This window comes from Cebus imitator, unplaced genomic scaffold, assembly GCF_001604975.1.
Source record: "Cebus imitator isolate Cc_AM_T3 unplaced genomic scaffold, Cebus_imitator-1.0 Scaffold0, whole genome shotgun sequence".
Classification (NCBI taxonomy): Eukaryota; Metazoa; Chordata; class Mammalia; order Primates; family Cebidae; genus Cebus; species Cebus imitator.
In genome coordinates this window covers 20,575,006-20,594,751 of record NW_016107315.1, presented here as the reverse complement: position 1 = coordinate 20,594,751, position 19,746 = coordinate 20,575,006, and the positions used below count along the sequence as shown (strand labels likewise).

The 19,746-nt window shown below is 40.3% G+C and overlaps 2 protein-coding genes across 2 annotated transcripts; both read right to left on the bottom strand.

Moving 5' to 3' along the window:
• Positions 1-224: 224 nt before the first annotated feature.
• Positions 225-1,156, bottom strand: LOC108306598 (olfactory receptor 8B4-like). Its single transcript, XM_017531717.2, is given in 2 exon segments — positions 225-703; positions 706-1,156. Coding segments are annotated over 2 exon segments (927 nt in total). The 5' UTR covers positions 1,154-1,156.
• A 17,224-nt stretch (positions 1,157-18,380) lies between these two features.
• On the bottom strand, positions 18,381-19,496 carry LOC108308851 (olfactory receptor 8B8). The gene has a single exon (XM_017534900.2). The coding sequence runs from the start codon at positions 19,430-19,432 to the stop codon at positions 18,491-18,493; it is 942 nt and encodes a 313-aa protein (XP_017390389.1). The 5' UTR covers positions 19,433-19,496; the 3' UTR covers positions 18,381-18,490.
• Between the last annotated feature and the right edge of the window lie 250 nt (positions 19,497-19,746).

The window sequence follows — 19,746 nt, the reverse complement described above, 5'->3', positions numbered from 1 at the left end:
AGGATGGTCTCGATCTCTTGACCTTGTGATCCACCCACCTTGGCCTCCCAAAGTGCTGGAATTACAGGCATGAGCCACCACATGTGGCCGAAATTTCCAGTTTTTAAAAGTGGAGAGGAGACCCTCTTTGAGGACAAGGATTAAAATTCCTCCATCTATACATAGAAAGACACTTGAGTGTCATGCTTAGCAAGAGTCAGTTTCCAGTGATACAAACAGACCTGTTAGAAGAGCGCTGCCTTGAAGGTTTTGACCAGGGCAAGTTTAACATCCTTATTCCTCAAACTGTAGATCAAAGGGTTAAGCATGGGAACCACATTGGTGTAAAAGACTGAGGCAAATCTGCCATGGTTCATAGAGCCAGGAAAAGATGTTGTTAAGTAGGTGAATACCCCTGACCCAAAAAACAGAGCAACAGCAATTATGTGGGAGCCACATGCCCCAAAGGCTTTGGATCTGCCCTCTGCAGAAGGAATACGGAGGATGTTGGACAGTATCAAAGCATAAGAGATGACGATGCTTAAGCTGGACAGCATGATGGTTATTCCAACAACAATGAAAAATACCAGCTCGTTGACATGGGTGCTGATGCAGGAGAGCTGCAAGAGGGGGAGAACTTCACACAGATAATGGTCAATGATGTTGGAATCACAGAAGGTCAGTCTCAGCATGCTTCCAGTGTGGGCCATGGCTCCAGCACACGAACCACATACGAACCAAACATCAGCAGAAAGCAGACCTTCAGGGACATGGTGACCACGTACAGCAGGGGGTTGCAGATGGCCACATAGCTATCATAGGCCATCGACACCAACACATGGCACTCAGAACTGACAAAGAAACAGAAGAAAAATAGCTGAGTCATGCATCCCACAAAAGAGATAATACTTTTTGACACAAAGTCGTTCAGCATTTTCGGGACAAACACACAGGAATAACAGAGATCTATAAAGGACAAGTTGAAGAGGAAAAAGTACATTGGAGTGTGAAGGCTAGAATTTATCCCAATTAAGGAGATCAAGCCCAAGTTGCCTACCACGGTGAACAAATAGATCCCTAAGAACAGAAGGAAAAGAGGGAGCTGGAGCTCTGGCTGCTCTGATAATCCCACAAGGATAAACTCAGTCACTGAGGAGCTGTTTCTCAGAGTCATTCTCTTCTGGCGAGTTGTCTGGGGAAACAGGGCAAAACACAAAGAGTCGTGACAAGCACAAGCCTGGCTACGGAAGAAGGTTCTAGCAGACAAGCCCGTGTGCAGATGCCCTCTCTTCTGTCCCCCCACATCTACACACCTCCCCACCCTGAGGTATTGACCACATGTCTGTGAGAGGATCTCAGCTCCGCTGGGCTGATCATGAATTTAAGCAGTGTTTGATCAAGAATTTAAGCATTCTTGCTGCATGGGCAGCAAGAATTCTGTCTCTGCTTGAGAGGTGAGGGAGGATGGAGACAGCACACCTGAACTGGCTGCTCATGGACTCTCAGAAAGACACCCTGAGAACCAAGAGTACAGCCTGGGCCCGCTGCCTCAGTTTCTGAGAGACAAGAGTTCTCAAGGTCCGCAGGGTGCCCTCCTATTCTCTGCCCCTGTCTCCCACCTAGATAATGGATTTCCATCTGGAGAGACAGCCAAGAGTGTTCCCTACTGGCTCTGCACATCCTTCTCGCCTCCTCAAAGACCGTCCATTCCATCTCATCTCAGGGTCAGTGTTGAGAGCACAGACTTCCCGGAGCCCTCGATCGTGGGTTTCAAAGGGACCAACAGGAAAGATGGGATTCAGACCTTCACCTTCCTTTTCCAGGGCCCCACTCAGTGCTGGACCTCACGCCGTCTCTTTTTCCATTAGCCAGAACGAAAAAATAGTGGTGCTTGTGCAGAAAGCACACAGCCTTGCATATTACCTCTTTGACTCCCTTGGGGTGCTGAGAATAAGTGCTTTTACACCCCAGGCTCCAAGGTGCTCAAGGAATATACCACAGGTTCTGTTTGTGGATTTTCTCATATGGTCTCGGCAACTTCAGGAAAGAAAACTAGGAATTCTCATTTTGACCAGAATCCCAGCCGTCGTGTTGCAGAGGAATTTAAGCTGCTTGACAATCAAGCAGCTTAAACAAGGGACCTGATTAGACACAGTTTCCCCAGGGAATTTTTCCAAGATCTGTCTCTGTAGGGAAGGAATTGCGCTGTCTTTGTTTACAGCCCGGATTATGGTGCTTACCTAGCATCTTGGGAGTGGGCTTCCCTTCACTTCAGGGATTTCATGGTATTCAGTGCTGAGTTTGGGGACTCATTTTTTCCTTTCTCGTTAGCTCTGAGAACCTAAGCTTGAATTTAAGGGTGAATAGCCCCAACCTTAACCACCATCTCCAAATCTCACAGGGAGCTATGAGAGAGGGACCCCTCAAAAAAGGTCACATCAGATCTACATAGAGCGCCTCAGATAAAAGGCTTCTAAGACCATGTGCTGCTCAAAACAGAAACCACACCACCTCCACCACAAACACCACCTACTCGCAACTCTAATAAGGGCCACAGACAGGCCTTTACTATATATGAAGAGATTAAAATATCACAACACATAGGCAAGAAAGCACACACACACACACACACACACACTCACACACACACCCTACACAGGGTTACTCTCTAGGCATGCAGGCTTAAGGTATAATGGGAGATGAATGTGAGGGCTTAATCCTGCCATTGTTCAGATGACAAAGCTGCTCTCCATATGATCTGCTAGATGAATATTTTAAGAAAAATTCAAAGACGTGAGCATCTGCATTTGTAAGTTTCACTAAGACTGCCTAAAATAATCCCAGTTCACCTGGGACAGTCCTGACTTACACTCATTATCCCTGTATAATTATTAGTAGCATACCCTTTCATTCTCAGAGGTGTCTGGACTTGGACAACAAATTATATGATCACTGGCTAAAAAGAGCAGAAGCAGCTTTTCAGATCCTTGACCCCCAACATCTCCTAAATCCACTGACTTTCACCCCCTTTTGGACAGTCTCTGTCTTTCACCTTCCTTGCCCTCAAAGTCTTCCTTAACTGAGCCCACCCTTCTGGACAACCAATGCTATGTCTTAAGGAGAACAAGTCTTCAAAAGCGAGAAGGGTATTAACTGCAAGCGGCTTCTGATTTATATCTAGCCCAAAAATCTTAAAGCAAAGAAGCACAACCCCTAGTTACCTGCCTAAAATCAGTGTAAAGGGAAAAGAAATAAAAATAAAGGGATAGGAATTATCTAGGTATAAGGAACAAATATTAGTACATTGTTGTATATCACTATATGTGGGTATAATAAATTGATTGGGAGTACTTGGCAAACTTGGACATATACCTAAATTTTGACCCAGTGTTCCACCACTGGGAGTAAGTATACTGAATAAAAATAAGTATGTATGTTTACCTAGAGACCCGCCAAGAATGTGCAGAGCAGCATTGTCCTTAATAGCTGCAAATTGAAAACACTCCATATGTCAGCCAACTGTAGACTGGATAATAAATGATAGGATGTCAATAAAATAAAATTCCATCTAGTCATAAAAGATAATGACATAGATACACGTCACAAACCATTAGGAATTGAAAGGAGCCAAGCACAGAAGAGGGCATACTTTATGATTTCATTTACGTTCAGTTTAAAAACAGCGAAGCTAATCTATGGTGTTAGAAGTCACACAGCACTTCCTCTTGGCTGGGCAGGCGGGAGCTAGCAACCGGAAAGGGATTTGAAGGGTGCTTTAGGGTTGCTGGCAATGTCTGCTTCTGACAGGGTGCTGGTTACACAGATGTATGCAGTTAGCAAAAATTCATCAAGTTCTAGCCTTATGTTACACTTAAACAAAAAGTTTATTTAAAATGTAAGTGGAGAATAAAAAATAAATCACCCTACCAAATTAGCTTAATTCAAAAATTACTAAACAGCTTTGAGCTATAATTCCACCATTTGTAAAATGGATATTTACTGCCCTGACAACTCAATATAGTAGAATGTGCAAGAAAAATAACACCATTTATATTTCTTTTCCATCTCATGTCACTTAAAATTTTTTTTTAAAAACTATTTTTTAATATAAAAGGAGGAAATCAAAAGAAAAGAGAATTAATGCCTGTGGAGCGACTACAGAGTGCCTGGCCTTAGGCTGGATGTTTTCTCATGTAATATGTTGTTTATAACAACTATGCAACATGCATGTGTGTGACAGATTGTATTTCCCAAGCATGGCTACACCAATGCACACACAGATACACAGTCACACACATATACCTTGCATCCCACATGCTCTTGATCTAACAGGACTGACACTCCTCCAATCAAAAGATGAGGTCTATATGCCCTAACTTGGCCTCTGGGCAGGGACTTGGGATTTCTCCAATCAATAAAGTACGATGGAAGTGATGCTATGTGACTTTCAAGGTTAAGTCATAAAAGGGCGGAGCTTCCAACAGGCATGCCATATATACATATACATATATCTAGACAGATAGATACAGATATACATATATATATAGAGAGAGAGAGACACTGGAGTTCAATGATTGAGGGCAGGAAGCATATATACATATATATATATATATATACACACACACACACACACACATACATATATATGCACACATATATATGTGTGTATATATACATATATTGGCATGTAGGCTGGGAGGCTAAGCCAGTCTCTCCTCTACATTTTATTTACATACACATATGTGTGTATATATATACACACACATAAAATCTCCTCCCCCACCTCACATTTGTCTCTCTTTTGGCACCCTTAACCTTCAGGAAAGTCATGTTAAAACCCTCTAGCCTTGTCTCAAGATAAAATTGCATAATTATATGCCATAGGAACTCTTATTTATGTCACTTACGCTATAGGAAAATTGGTCTCACTACACAGTACATTATTTCACTTAAAGTTGTGGCTCCCAAGCACCTATCAAAAATGTTGAGTGTGGACTTACTGTGCACTATAAGGTAGCAAGTGTGTAGTCATTTGCCCAGCATTGAGGGGCAGGAGCCCTTTAGGGCCTACATGCCAATGAGTGGACACTGGGAAAAACACTCAAGGGAAACAGCCAGGGGCTCACCAGGACAGGTCTGGATCACTTGGTCCAATTCTCCCACATTACCCAGGAAGTCTCCTTTTGGTTCCATATTTGAATGCTGTTTATGAGGTTTACTTTTATGAAGAAAACAAGCATTGCATTTTAGTACACGTAATTCCTTACCCACTGCATTTTCCCTTCCTGAAAGACTGATTAGGTATGCAGCAATGGTCTAACAATGGAAGAGAGAATCTTCTGTTCATTAAAGTAGACGTCAATTTATTAATCATCCAACAAATATTTATTAAAGCTAGTTATTTCTAGCAATATTGCAAATGCTCTTGTATTAGTTGGGGTTCTCTAGAGGGACAGAACTAATGGGATAGATACATATATAAAGAGGAGCTTATTACATATTAATTCACTTAATCACAAGGTCCCACCGTGTCTGCAGGTTGAGAAGCAAGGAAAGTCAGTCCGAGTTCCAAAACTGAAGAACTTGGAATCCAGTGATCAAGGGCAGGAAGCATCCATCACGGGAGAAAGATGTAGGCTGGGAGGCTAAGCCAGTATCTCTTCTACGTTTTTCTGCCTGTGTATATTCTAGCCTCAAGGACAGCTGATTAAATTGTGCCCACCCAGATTAAGGGTGGGTCTGCCTTTTCTAGACCACTAACTCAAACGTTAAACTCCTGTGGCAACACCCTTACAGCCACACCAGGATCAATACTTTGTATCCTTCAATCTAATCAGATTGACACACAGCATTAACCATCACAGTTATATTCACAAAGAGTTTTCCTGATAAAAACAAAACCAAGAATTCTGGACAAAATATTAAAAGCATCTATTTGTTCACATTTGAGGTGCCAAAAACTAAGTAAAAATTTGTGAGAGCAAAAAAGAAGAAGTAAGAAAGTAAAATTTCAGAGGGATGCACAAACTCCAGAGCTAGAGTTTGCCTTTGGGGAACTAGCAGATTCCTGGGGTTTAATGAGTTAGCTATGCAGGAGATAAAAAAAAATAAAGCCTAGAACTTTAAGCAGGTTGGAAGTTTAGGACCATTATTGACTCGTAATACTGGCTCCCCGGGGGGAAGAAAACATTCTCAGTGGCTAACTTATAGGTAGAAAAAAAGCCTACAGAGGGAGCAGGCCAAGAAATGTGTCTGACTTGGCCTTGGCTCTAGAAGGACAGAAAAAATAGTCTCTGACAATTATTAATCACCTCTGTGTTTCAGGTAAAAAATTCATATTGTGAATATAATAATAACAAAAAGTTCTTTCTGGAGAACACAACTTAAATCCCAGATATGAAATAATTTCACCAGATAAATATCCAAGGATCATGAGCTTATGATGAAAATTACTAAACAAACACAAAATAATCCACCATCAATGAGACTCATCAGGAATGATAAAATGCAAGTTACATACCTAGCCAAACCTGCAAAAATTACTAGCTTGTCAGGGACAGAAAGCAAAATAAATGTATTTAATATGTTTTTAAAAATTAAAAACACAAACTGAAAGTATGATGAAGCAACCATCAAAATTGAAAGAACCCTCCAAACTTTAAAAAATTAAATAGAATTGTTAGATATGAAAATATGATGATTAAAATTAGGACCTCTATGAATATGTTAGATAGCTTATTAGACACAAGTGAAGAGAAAATAAGTAAACTGGAGGGTAGATCTGAAGAAATTGTCCAGAAAAGTCAACATCCATGTGGGAGAGACTATGAATTAGAAATACAATCTATTATAAAGACACATGCATACGTATGTTCATTGCGGCCCTGTGTACAATAGCAAAGACTTGGAACCAACCCAAATGCCCATCAACGATAGACTGGACAAAGAAAATGTGGCATATATACATCATGGAATACTACACAGCCATAAAAAATGATGAGTTTGTGTCCTTTTTAGGGACTTGGATGAATCTGGAAACTATCATTCTCTGCAAGCTGACACAAGAAGAGAAAACCAGACACCACATGTTCTCACTCGTAGGTGAGTGTTGAACAATGAGAACACGTGGACTCAGGGAGAGGAGCATCACATACTTCGGGCGGTTGCGGGGATAGAGGACGAACAGCAGGGGGTGGGAAGGGTGGGGAGGGATAACATGGAGAGAAATGCTGGATATAGATAAAGGGGGAATAGAGGCAGCAAATCACCTGGTTATGTATGCACCTATGCAACAACGCTGCATGACCTGAACATGCACTCCAGAACCTAAAGTAAAAAAAAAAGAAAGAAAGAAAGAAAGAAAAGAAAGAAAGAAAGAAATACAATTTAAGATATGTAGAAATAAGAAGTTCCAACACGTGTGTGTGTGCCTGTGTGTACACACAAGCATTTAAAACCATTTAGGCCCTGTGTTTTGCTCCAAAAACAAGGCAACAATCAAAACAGACACAACCTCTGAACTTTCAACCATATAATCTAAATGGAGAAAGCTAGAAGAAACGGTTACTGACACATAGTTAGAAATACAGTAAGTGTGCCAGGAAGAGGTTATAGAGTTCTGTGAAATCATTTAAAGGGGCCCCTACCATGTCTTCAAGGTCAGAGAAGGCCTCTCTAAAGAAGTGAAATTCAGTTTTAAAGCTAAATTTAAGTAGAGATATAAAAATATATAGCTGTTTGTTTGTGACTGTCCAGCGTTAAAATTCCTTCCAATTTGAGGACTGCCCCGGTGTGAGCCTTGGCTGAAGCAAGGACTCAGCCTCTTTCTGTGAAAGCACCTTGGAGAACATCAGACTTGAGCTCAGCCACTCAGACGTTCCTAGGCAGGACTCTGAGTTTTGGACGAGTGACAGAAAAAAATAGGAACAATTTCTATTTCATTTTTGAAAAATCAAAAACAAACAAAAACCTACTCATTAATAATAAATGTCAAGCACTAGTGGTGCCGGAAGGAACAATCAGTGCAGCCTAACCAGATAGTTGTATGATTATAATTCGGCTGAGATTCCACCTGTCTGACTCCAAAAACTAGTTCCCTAGCTGGTTCTAAGATTCTATGAACTACCCCATTTATTGCTAATTAGCTCCCTTTTTGCTAAAGTTAACCATAATCAGCTGCTGCTTGCCGCTGAGATCTCTTGCTACTAGAATAGAGACTGGTGGTTAAGGGGTCTGTGGGTTGGAAGTGGAGACAGGGAAAGCTAGAGGCTGTGGGGCAACTTTTTCATCTATGATCAAGACAGGTGCGCTCCCCACAATCATCTTCACAGAGGCATGTAACAGGCCCCTCCTCAAAGTTTTGGTCTATTTTTAATGATTTTCCTCTTCCAGGGATATGTTTAGATGTGGTATGGAAAATAAAATAAACAAGCATCCCAGTTTCCAAAGACTGCTGTTCTTCATATTCTTACAACAAAGTTCTTAAAACTTTTGATTCTTCAATGATTCCTTTTTTTCTAAATAAGCTAAATTATGCTTCTCAGTGGAATGAATATAAGCTTCTTTGCTGGCTAAACAGAAATGCATTTAATGAATTATCCGGCCAGGTTTTTTTTTAATAGAATGTGAGCCATATATAAATAAAATAATATAAAATAAAAAGATTATGCTTAACACCTAAGGAAGATAATGGCTCAATAACTACTTTGATTAATGAATAACAGCTAGTGTATGTTTACATTAGTCAATGTTATGATAGTGCTCTGCTTTTTCATATGCTCTATGTTCACTTTATTGGCTTTGAGATCCCTTATAAAGTCAATAACTTGGAATAACTTTTAGCACATCTTGCAAAATTTGGGAAATATCTCTGCTCTTAAAAATTATTATAGGCTATTATAGAAAGTATATCTTTGATTTTCTAACAGGTTATTTTATACTAAATATTCAGAACATCCTCAGTTATTGTTACTATGGAAATTCACACTCTGCTTTATGACATAGTTTTAGAAATATATTGCTATTAGTCTTGAATAACAAGTAGAAGGTTACCAGCAGAGAAAGTCAAGAAAGCATTCCGAGCAAAATGAATCACAAAAGGAAATGGAAAAGGTTATAAAGAGAAAAACACTGCAAATTTCAGGAGTGCCAAGTGATACAGAGAATTAAACAGCTGTATGTGTGGCAAGGACGGGTAGGAAATTGTGGAATGGGTTAATGATGGTAAATGTAAAAAGAAAATAAAATGTCATAATAAAATAAAATAGAATGTTCCAAATTCATTATGCTAAAGGGAAAAGTGAAGCCCTGAAAGCTGACTCATGTTACCATGACTGTTTTTCTTCTCTGTTGCGTGACTGCTGCTTTCTGACCTTTGTGTTGAGATACACAGTAACTAAACTCCCTGTTCTTTATTCAAACTAGGCTAAATGACACTGGAGATAGAGACCCTTGTGACTGTTACCTCTTTACAACCACATGTAAAACACCTCCCTTACTGTAGAATCAATAGTATTCAATCAAATCTTATATCTCTATGTTAGCCTTTGCATAGAAAGTGTAATCCTGTTCAGTACCTCAGTTTTTTCTGTATAAATGATCCTTATTTTGCGCCACACCAGAAGCACAGATCACCATTCTTTGGTGTAGCCCTGCTCCCTGAACCATGCCCTCACACTTTCCATTTTAATGAGCTCTCCTTAAATTAGATTCTGATTCTTTTGATTATCTTAGGTTGACATAATTAATCACACTCTTTTTCCTCTGAGTCCAGAATTAATTGAAAAAAATAGAGGCAGCAGTCACACAGAAAAAAGAAAAAAATGCCAGCTTTATTGCTGATAAAGTTAATGGGGAAAACCCAGCTTGGATGTGCAATAGGACTTTGTAATTCTCTCAATGCACACTGCAGATTAAACTTGTGAATTTAGGTCTACACTGAGCTAGACAACAGTTGTCTTCACTACAAAGGAGAAGGGTGCCAAAATGTAAGAGATTAATGGGGGTCCTGAGAACATATCTATCCAACTAGAAAAAAAAGGGGAAAGGGTCTGTAGGAAGAAGGCTGGGCCACCCTAAACCACAAGTTCATTCTCCCAATTTGTCATCAGTCCTATAAACCACTCCTCTCCTTCAGCAGCATCCTTATGTACCTGCTGGGACAGAAAGCCCGCTCTAGGGAATGTGAGGGACAAAGCATAAAGGAGACCAGAATCAGCTTGGGCCCAGATCAGTTGTTACCACAATTTGGACTTGACTGTGATCAATGGTGAGCAAGATGGGAGAGTGCTGACATCACCAGGCTAGGCTTCTGACTTGCAGAAATAAGACAGATGGGACTGGAGACAAGAAACCTGAACTAGAACGGTGCAAGGGATATGCAGAATTTGACACCTAAGAAGGGAAAGTTACTCTTAGAATTTAGAAAAGGAATTTAGGATCATTGGATGAAATGTCACTGTTACAAGGTTCTTTTGCAAAGAAGGAAACTATGCTTTCTGTGAGTCAAACAGAAACATTTTGTCTTTCTACTGACCTGATAGCTATAAACACAATGTAAAAAGCATAATTTTGGTATGTACATTTAATCATACGTAAAGCTGTTCACAACATTTTACCCAATGAAAATAAAATTACAGGTTGGGTGCAGTGGCTAATGCCTGTAATTCCCAACACTTTCAGAGACAAGGCAAGAGAATTACTTGAGGCCCTGAGTTCAAGGCCAGCCTTGGCAACATAGTGAGTCCCCCATCTCTACACAAAATTGAAAAGTCAATTTAAAAAAAAAAGAAAATTGCAAAAGGGAGCTGAACATGATAACTTCTTTGTGTGTGTGTGTGTGTGTGTGTGTGCGCGTGTGCGCGCGTGTGTGCGTATAGATATACATATGTATACATACATATATATAGTTTTTGCAAACTGGTCTCTGCCTTCACAACTACACAGACATACACAGAAAAATATCCACAAAATGCTAAAAGTGGTAATATTTAGGTGCCAGGATTGTGGAATTTTTTAAAAGCTTTTGCTTATTGCTACATATTCTTCATCTCACATAGTCCTGCAATCGTAAAACATGGCTTTTGCAAATATAAGAAAAATAATTTTTAGAAATTAAAAAATACTGCATAATTTCAGTATTTTAAGGTCCAAAGTTCTCTTCAAAGTGTATTTGTTTGCATCTTCTCTAACTAGCAGGCATTATCACCTGGCTGAAGTTGGAAATATAACCTCAATAAACATTTTCTAATACATTACTGCACAATTCATATAACAGTAGATCAGTAGGTGTCACATATGTTTATATTACTGATCTATAACAATAATGACTGAGCTAATGCTCAGCACATTTAATAAGGAAAAAAAAACTTTACCATCTTTATCTTAGCGAATTTTTTGGCAAATTGTTTCAACTGAGAGTGAATGTAGGGACTTGTTCAGCTCAAAGGCAGCAAGAATTTGGACTTTGTACAAGGTGAAAATATATATGCATCACACATGCACACCCAGACTGAGCCTTCTGGAAGGCAGCTAGTGTTGAAAGTGTGGGCGACTCTGGAGTCCTGCAGTCTAAATTCAATTCTTTACTCCACCACTGACTAAGATTGCAATCTTAGGAAAGTACGTTAACTTTTTACAGCGTTGGTTTGCCCATTTATAAAACAGGGACAATTATCTCATGCATTTGTATAGGCGATTAAATGAGAACTTGTATCTAAATTTCCCAAGACAAAATAAAGTCTCAAAAATGTTATTATTAGGGTTTGAAGAACCATGTCCTTTGAATATTAAATTCTTATCTGTATGTCCCCATTCATTCTCAGATCATGGGAGTATGGAAAATTTTTAAAAAGGGAAAAAGCAGGAAAGGAAAATATTGCAAAATACTACAAGAATGAAAGAAGCAAATTGTACAAGGGGTCATGTCTTTAAGGGAGTCAGACGGAATGGCATTTACAACCAAATTGTGAGGGTAAAAGTCTCAGGGCTGTTTTTTCTTCCATCTCAGGCTGATTTCTTCTCACTTAGTCTCATCAGTTACTAACAGGAACCGGAAGAAGCTGTCATGTGAGCAAGTAAAAAGTGGCAAGAAAAGGGCCACAAATGGCACTTAGGGATCATTGGCTTTGGTCACAGAGTATTGGCCCATTCACAGAGAGCAAGTCCATCATTTGCCCATAGACAGGTGTATTCAGAGGGACAAGCACATAAATGGTATTTTACAAACATGAGTGTTCTTCCATTAAATATCTCACAGATATTTCGTTACATACAGCTCATCTCACCTACCACTCATCTCTTAGTTGTAAATGCCATTAATCTCTAAACATAACTAATGCTGGGTGGGGAACAGGCCCAGCATGAACCTGAAAAGTACTGTTTTGTCAGAAATTGATAAAGTGCTCAAAATCTGATGATGCTGTATTAAAAGGACACAGAAATCAGTGTGAAGAGGCTCCCATTGGCCAAATCAGGTACAAATTGAGCATCAGCGTTAACAATGACAATAATGAATCATAACCAATTAGATAAAATTAGACTGCATGAAGCCATTATGACATAAATGAATGAATGAAATGATGAGAACAGCTCTTAACAGAATGTCAACTAACAAATTAAGAAGGACTGATGGAATTTGAAAATCTCCATTTTTCAGTCATTAGAGTAATAACTGATTCAGGCAATAACTGGTCATCAATGGATGCTAAAACTAATGTGTGAATGTTTGAAAAGGAAGAAAATATTTGCATAGTCTCAAAATATCTCCCTATAATGTACTGTCAATTGCAAAAGGAAAAGTGGCAATCTTTGCCATTAAAATTACTGAAGAACTTAGTTACAAAAAAAACTCTGTATAATCAAATGTCCCCAGGAGCAATTTTGGGAAGACATAAAACATATTCATTTATGAGATTTTTTTTTTTAAAAAGGAAGATTTGTTCTGAGAAAACAGTATTGTGCCCTGCAAAGACAGCAAAGATGAATCAGGCTATGGTCTTGGTGGCTTTTTCCTAAGTGTATTCATCTTTTCAAGGCGAGTGTTCAGGCAAGTACTCTGGGGAAAATGAGAGCTCCATGCATGAATGATTCATTTTCTCATCATGCAAATTTTTCTTCAATGTGTTATCTCTGGGATATCAGTTTAAATGGAGAGTACAAAATGAGTGCTCAATTGTTGGTATTTTATAAAACCCTTCAAAGCCCTATGTTCAATTGAATAAAGATTTACAGTTTAAGTTACCTATTTTATATTATGCCATATATTTTACCATATAAAAGCATAGAGGTTTACAAAACTAAGGGAGGGTCTAGTTTCTACTACAGCCACTGGTGACATGAGCCTAAAGTTGGGGATCCTGAGTGAACAGGAAGAATATAATCAGGGGACCAGGGTGATGGACATATGTTCATCTATGTGGTAGAAGAAAAGAATGTGTTGCCATTCCTTTCTTTCCAAAAGGAGGAGAACAGGAAAGCCCCTCTAGTAAGGCAGCTTCTAAAACTGCTAGACATTTTATTCTTGCGTCCAAGAAATATTTGCTAAATTCCTACTCTATATGTGCCAGGCACTGTGCTAGATGTGAGGGTTATAGCAAAACAGACACTGGGGACCCTGTCTGTACAACATTCACAGTCTAGTTTGTGGTGGGAGTGGATGTGGAAAAGTAAACAAGTAACAGTCCCACACTGGGTCTAGCACTGACTAGGTTATGTGTCATGTGGTATGAAAGCACAGAGAAGTGGCACTGAAACCCAAGAGGAAGAAAGGAGGAAGATATTCCAGAAAGAGATCTCATATTTACATATTACTACAAAGGCCAAGGCCCCAGGGCATCTGCCCTTCCTCTGATTAAACAGATCACCAGAAATATGGTCAAGTCAAGCAAAAGCCAGTTAAGAAATAAGGGGAATTTATATGGAAGGAAAAGTAGAAGGAAGAAAACATTTTCTTTTCTTTTTTTTTGTTTTTGTTTTTATTTATTTATTTATTGCATTTTAGGTTTTGGGGTACATGTGAAGAACATGCAAGATTGTTGCATAGGTACACACGTGGCAGTGTGACTTGCTGCCTTCCTCCCCTTCACCTATATCTGGCATTTCTCCCCTTGCTATCTTTCGACACCATGGAATATTATGCAGCCATCAAAAACATTTTCAACGATGCTCCTTGTTTTCTTTATCAACCCAGGTACTATAAGCAGTTGATGAAATAAAGTTGAGGGGGGGAGATATAAAAAGGAGGAGACTAATATAAACACCACCACCACCAAAACTAAAAGTAACAAGTTCCTATGAGCAATGCCCTCACTAGGACAGAATCTGACCAAGGGTAGATTTTTCAGATATGTTTATTCTGGTAATGAGAGTGCCCATTGAGATAAACTTTCAAGAAGGATTTTTGCAACCAAATTCAAGAATCTTGTGCAATTCAGTCTCTGTCTAGGAATGTATCCAAAATATGGGGGAAACTCAAAGAGTTGCTGAATAAGTGTGTTAAACAAGCATTATTTATAATTTGGAAAAATTGAAATAATTTAATATACAGTAGTAGAAAAATGTTAATTATATGTAATACATCCATATGATGGAATTTTGTGCAATCATGAAAATTGAGTTGGAGGCAATAGATCAGAACAAATTCTTTCTGTGGGCTGTTTCTTACTTGGGGTGTACAATTTTGCAGCCAGAACTAAAGCTCCCTTGTTTTCACCTCATTACTTTCTCTCTCCCTCTTTATTCCAAACCACAGCACTTCATATATATTTTTATGCTTTTCTCTTCATTTATTTATCTTAGTAACAAACCCTAATTCCTTCCTCTTCTATTTAATTTCCATAGTAGATATATTTCAAAGCAAGTTTTCATGACTTTGCAAACAAAAACAAAAATGTGTGTATGTATGTGCAGGCACACATAACTTGTACAATCAGTGACTATGTAAAAATATATAGCTAACAGGCAGCTGTGATAAACCCTAGAAAAGAAGGGGACTGGAGGGCAAGAAAACTGAAGAAAAAGGAGGCTTCCTTTCACCGATTATTCTTTGGTACTAATTTTAAATACTGTAAACATTGTCTTAGTCTGTTCAGCCCACTATAACAAAACCACAGACCAGGTGTCTTAAAAACAACAGGAATTTATTTCCCAAGGTTCCAGAGGCTGGGAAGTCCAAGGTCAAGGCAACGGCGGATTCCATGTCTGGTGAGAGCCCATTTTCTGCCTCTTAGACAGAACCTTCTTGTTTTGTTCTTTCATGGTAGAAGAGACGGGGGAGTCTCTCTCAGGCCTCTTTTATAAGGACACTAACCTCATTCATGAGAGCTCCACCCTCATGACCTAATCACTTCCCAAGGCCCCACCCCCTTTCAGTATCCATCATTTCAAAATCTGAATTTGAGGGGAAACATGTATTCAGCCTATAGCAAATGTATTATCTGGTCAATATATAAATAAGCATATCTTGTAAATAGAATGTAGAAATAATCTGATAGAACATGATCGTTTTCATATAAGCAACCATAGGCCTAGAAAACTGAAGCAGTTTTCCCAAGGTCACTTAATAAATTAGTGCAAGTGCTGATATTAGAAGGAAAAGGATCTGGCAGAGATAGAAAAAAATTTACCGAGAATCTGGCATTTAATTCTCTTAATACTTCTGAGAGAAATGTTTTTGAAGATCAAGAAATTGATGCTCAGAAACATCAGGGCATGCTTAAAGGTCACACAGTTGTGGAGGAGAAGCTCGGGTTATAATCTGATTCTACCCTTCAACTCTCTGGGCTCTGCTCTTTTTAAGTCTTTCTGATGCTCTGCCCCTCTCAGTCCAGAATTCAGTCAGCTAAATTCTGTGTTGTTTATCTAGTCCTTGCTGTCCAAGACACTACCCTCTCATTCTTTTAAATTCTTCCTTATTAATCTGCATCATCCCAAAGGGCAACACTATACATCCATCCAAACTTTACTTTTTCTAAATAGAAGAGAATCTTCCTAAAGAGAGACTCATAAGTCAACACATTTTCACAGCATTTCATGTAATGCTATTTCACAAGGAAATCTACTATTTATAATTTTTTATTGTACTTTGTGTTCGGGTACAAGTGCAGATCATGCAGGATTGTTGCATAGGTACATACACGGCAAGGTGGTTTGCTGCCTTCATCCCCCCATCACCTATATCTGGTATTTCTCCCCTCATTATCCCTCCCCACCCTCCCCATCCCCGCTGCCCCTCCCCTAGTCCCCCCTCACTGACTGCAGTGTGTGATGCTCCTCTCCCTGTGTCCACATGTTCTAGTTGTTCAACACTCACCTATAAGTGACAACATACAGTGTTTGGTTTTCTGTTCTTGTGTCAGTTTGCAGAGAATGATGGTTTCCAGATTCACCCATGTCCCTATGAAGGACAGGAACTCATAGTTTTTTATGGCTGCATAGTATTCCATGGTGTATATGTGCCACATTTTCTTTATCCAGTCTATCGATGATGGACATTTGGGTTGGTTCCAAGTCTTTGCTATTGTAATCGGTGCCGCAATGAACATATGTGTGCATGTGTCTTTATAATAGAATAATAATCTTTTAAAACTGAAAAGCAACTCTACCTTCCTTTATACAGTACCATTAGGCTGTGGAATTACAAACCTGAGCCACATCATTTCTTCCACCCTTTACTGGAAGATGCAGCACTCAGTATTTCTGCAAAAATCATGATCCACACGAATACAGTAATGGAAAACACAATTGAGTAACTATTTGCATTGGTTTAAGCAAAAGTGGGAGAAACCACAAATGGATGGACAAGCTCTCTTGTTTGACAACAACAGGGAGACATTATCACTCCTTGGCATGAAGAGATGAGGGAGGGAGTAGTTATTATAATCCAGTAAGAAATGGGGCATTCAGTTACTGCCACTGTAGCCCAGCTGGGAGGAAGTCAGGGAAATAAGTCTCATAATATCACACTCTTCCTGCCCTCTGATTTCCTCAGCTGTGTTCCTGTTAGCCTAACCCAGCTGAAACCAGAGGGCAAGGGGATGATTAGGGAATACCTCCCAGGATTCAGAATGAGGCTCTAAGAGGCAGAAAGCTGATCTGCAAAAGCATGAAAAGATACCCCACATGGTTTCTATTGCAAGCAGCATTATACCTTTCGGTGGTCATTCCCTCCACTGACTGACGGTTGTGTGGGTCTAACCTGACTACTGACTTGTAACACGCAGTTCTCTGTGGTTCTGAAATATTCTCCAGATCCTAACTGACCACCCCAGGCTGCAGACTTTTCCATCTTGATTTTTTTGTTTTTTTTTTTTTTTGAGATGGAGTCTCACTCTGTTGCCCAGGCTGGAGTGCAGTGGCATAATCTCGGCTCGCTGTAACCTCCACCTCCTGTGTTCAAGCGATTCTTCTCTCTCAGTCTCCTGAGTAGATAGGATTACGGGCATGAGCCACTGTACCTAGTCCCCACCTTGACTTTTGAAAACAGGGCAATGATTACATGTGATTGTGTGTGAAATAATTTCCAAATTCTGTTCTTCATAACTCTGACATTTTCTGTAAGTTCTTCCACCCGGCATCGGCAGAACCCTTCAAGCCCAAGTCCCTGAAGCTCCACGCCACTGTCTTAAGAGGTACCATGCATGCTGCTCCCTGGGTCCTAGCACACTTCCCCTGCACTTTCTGCAAAATGCTTCAAGAATTTCCCTGGCCATTTGGCAAGGCCATCTCAACAAAAAATTCTATAACTTCCTACCTACTTGCAAAAATGGGACATTTAAAATTCGCCTTTGAAAAGTTGCATGTAATTTCTGAGGACAGAATCTGATTTTAACATCCTAGTCCAGCTCACATTTGAAGTGAAAGCTTCCAGAGCCTGAGGGAGGAAGAAAGTGAGCTATAATGAAAGGCAGCCAGTACTGGAAACAAAGAGCCCGAATTTTAGTCACAGTTCCACTGCTGAGGAGCTGAGCGACCTCAGGGAAGGTATATAAGCCCGAGCCTATCCTCAGAAATAGGGAGGAACTGAGTGAAATGAGCTTCAAGACTTACTATGTGAGTATTCAAAGCTCTTAAGAATATCTGTAACTTAAAGAACACTTAGGGCCAGGCGCGGTGGCTCGCGTCTGTAATCCCAGCACTTTGGGAGGCCAAGGCGGGTGGATCACGAGGTCAAGAGATTGAGACCATCCTGGTCAACATGGTGAAACCCTGTCTCTCTACTAAAAATACAAAAATTAGCTGGGCATGATGGCACATGCCTGCAGTCCCAGCTACTTGGGAGGCTGAGGCAGGAGAATTGCTTGAACCCAGGAGGCGGAGGTTGCGATGAGCCGAGATTGTACCATTGCACTCCAGCCTGGGTAACAAGAGCGAAACTCTGTCTCAAAAAAAAAAAAACCCTCAAAATGGGGATGATGAATTTGTTTGAGGAAAAATTATATTTTGTCCAGGTAACCAACGGAGTCCAAATCACTATGAGAGAAACAATGTTTCTTTCCTGAGCATTGCCTTTTTCTCAGGAGAATGAATATTTGTTCAAGATTTTCTTTAGAGCAACTTTGACATCCTTATTCCTCAGGCTATAAATTAATGGGTTGAGCATGGGCACCACAGTGGTATAGAACAGGGAAGACACTTTGCCCTGGTTCATAGGTAAAATAGAAGAGGGCTTGAGATACATGAATGCCCCCGACCCAAAGAACAGAGAAACTGCAATTATGTGGGAGCTGCAGGTGCTAAAGGCTTTGGACCTGTCCCCCGTGGAATGAATATGGAGGATGCTGGAGAGAATGAGAGCATAGGAAATGAAGATGGTGACTGTGGGCAAGCCAATATCAATGCCCACAACAACAAACACTACCAGCTGGTTCACATAGGTGCTGCTGCAAGCGTGCTCGAGAAGGGGAAGGATGTCACACATGTAGTGGTTGACAACATTATTGGCACAGAAGGTCACACCCATCATACATGCTGTGTGGGCCATGGCCCCAGCAAACCCCATCCCATAGACACCCAACAAAAGGAGCAAACACACCTGGGGAGACATGGTGACCCTGTACAGCAGTGGGTTACATATGGCCACGTAGCGATCATATGCCATCGCTGACAGGATGAAGGACTCAGAGACAACAAAGAAAAGAAAGAAGAAGAGCTGAGTCATACACCCAGCGTAGGAGATGCTGTTCTTCTTTGAGACAAAACTCATCAGCATTTTGGGAGTGATAACACTGGAATAGCAGAAATCTATGAAGGACAAGTTATAGAGGAAGAAGTACATAGGGGTCTGCAGGTGAGAGTTGAGCTGTATCAGGGTTATCAAGCCCAGGTTCCCCACCACAGTGACCATGTAGAAACCTAGAAACAGGAAGAAGAGGGGGATCTGGAATCCCGGCTGGTTGGTTAAGCCTGCGAGGATAAACTCTGTCACGGAGGAGGAGTTCTCAGCAGCCATTCTCATCTAAGGCATTCTGTGGGGACAAGGGAAAAAGTTATTTAGAAAGAGAGAGGAGAGACCACTGCTGCCCTCCCAGTCACCCTCCCTTCCTTCTTGAGAATAGGAGGCACACAGAGAGGTTTTGAACTTCAGCAGAGAGGGCTTCGCTGCAGCTCCCTCCGGAACATGCCCCACCTCCATGCCCAGGGCTGCTGGGAAGGACTCCGTCTTTACTTTGGTCCTTTTGTTAGATCCTTCTAACTCCAATTTCTACTCAAGTTTACAGAAACTGAAGCCCATCTCTAGGAAGTGTCCTCACAGAGGCTGGACCCAGCCCA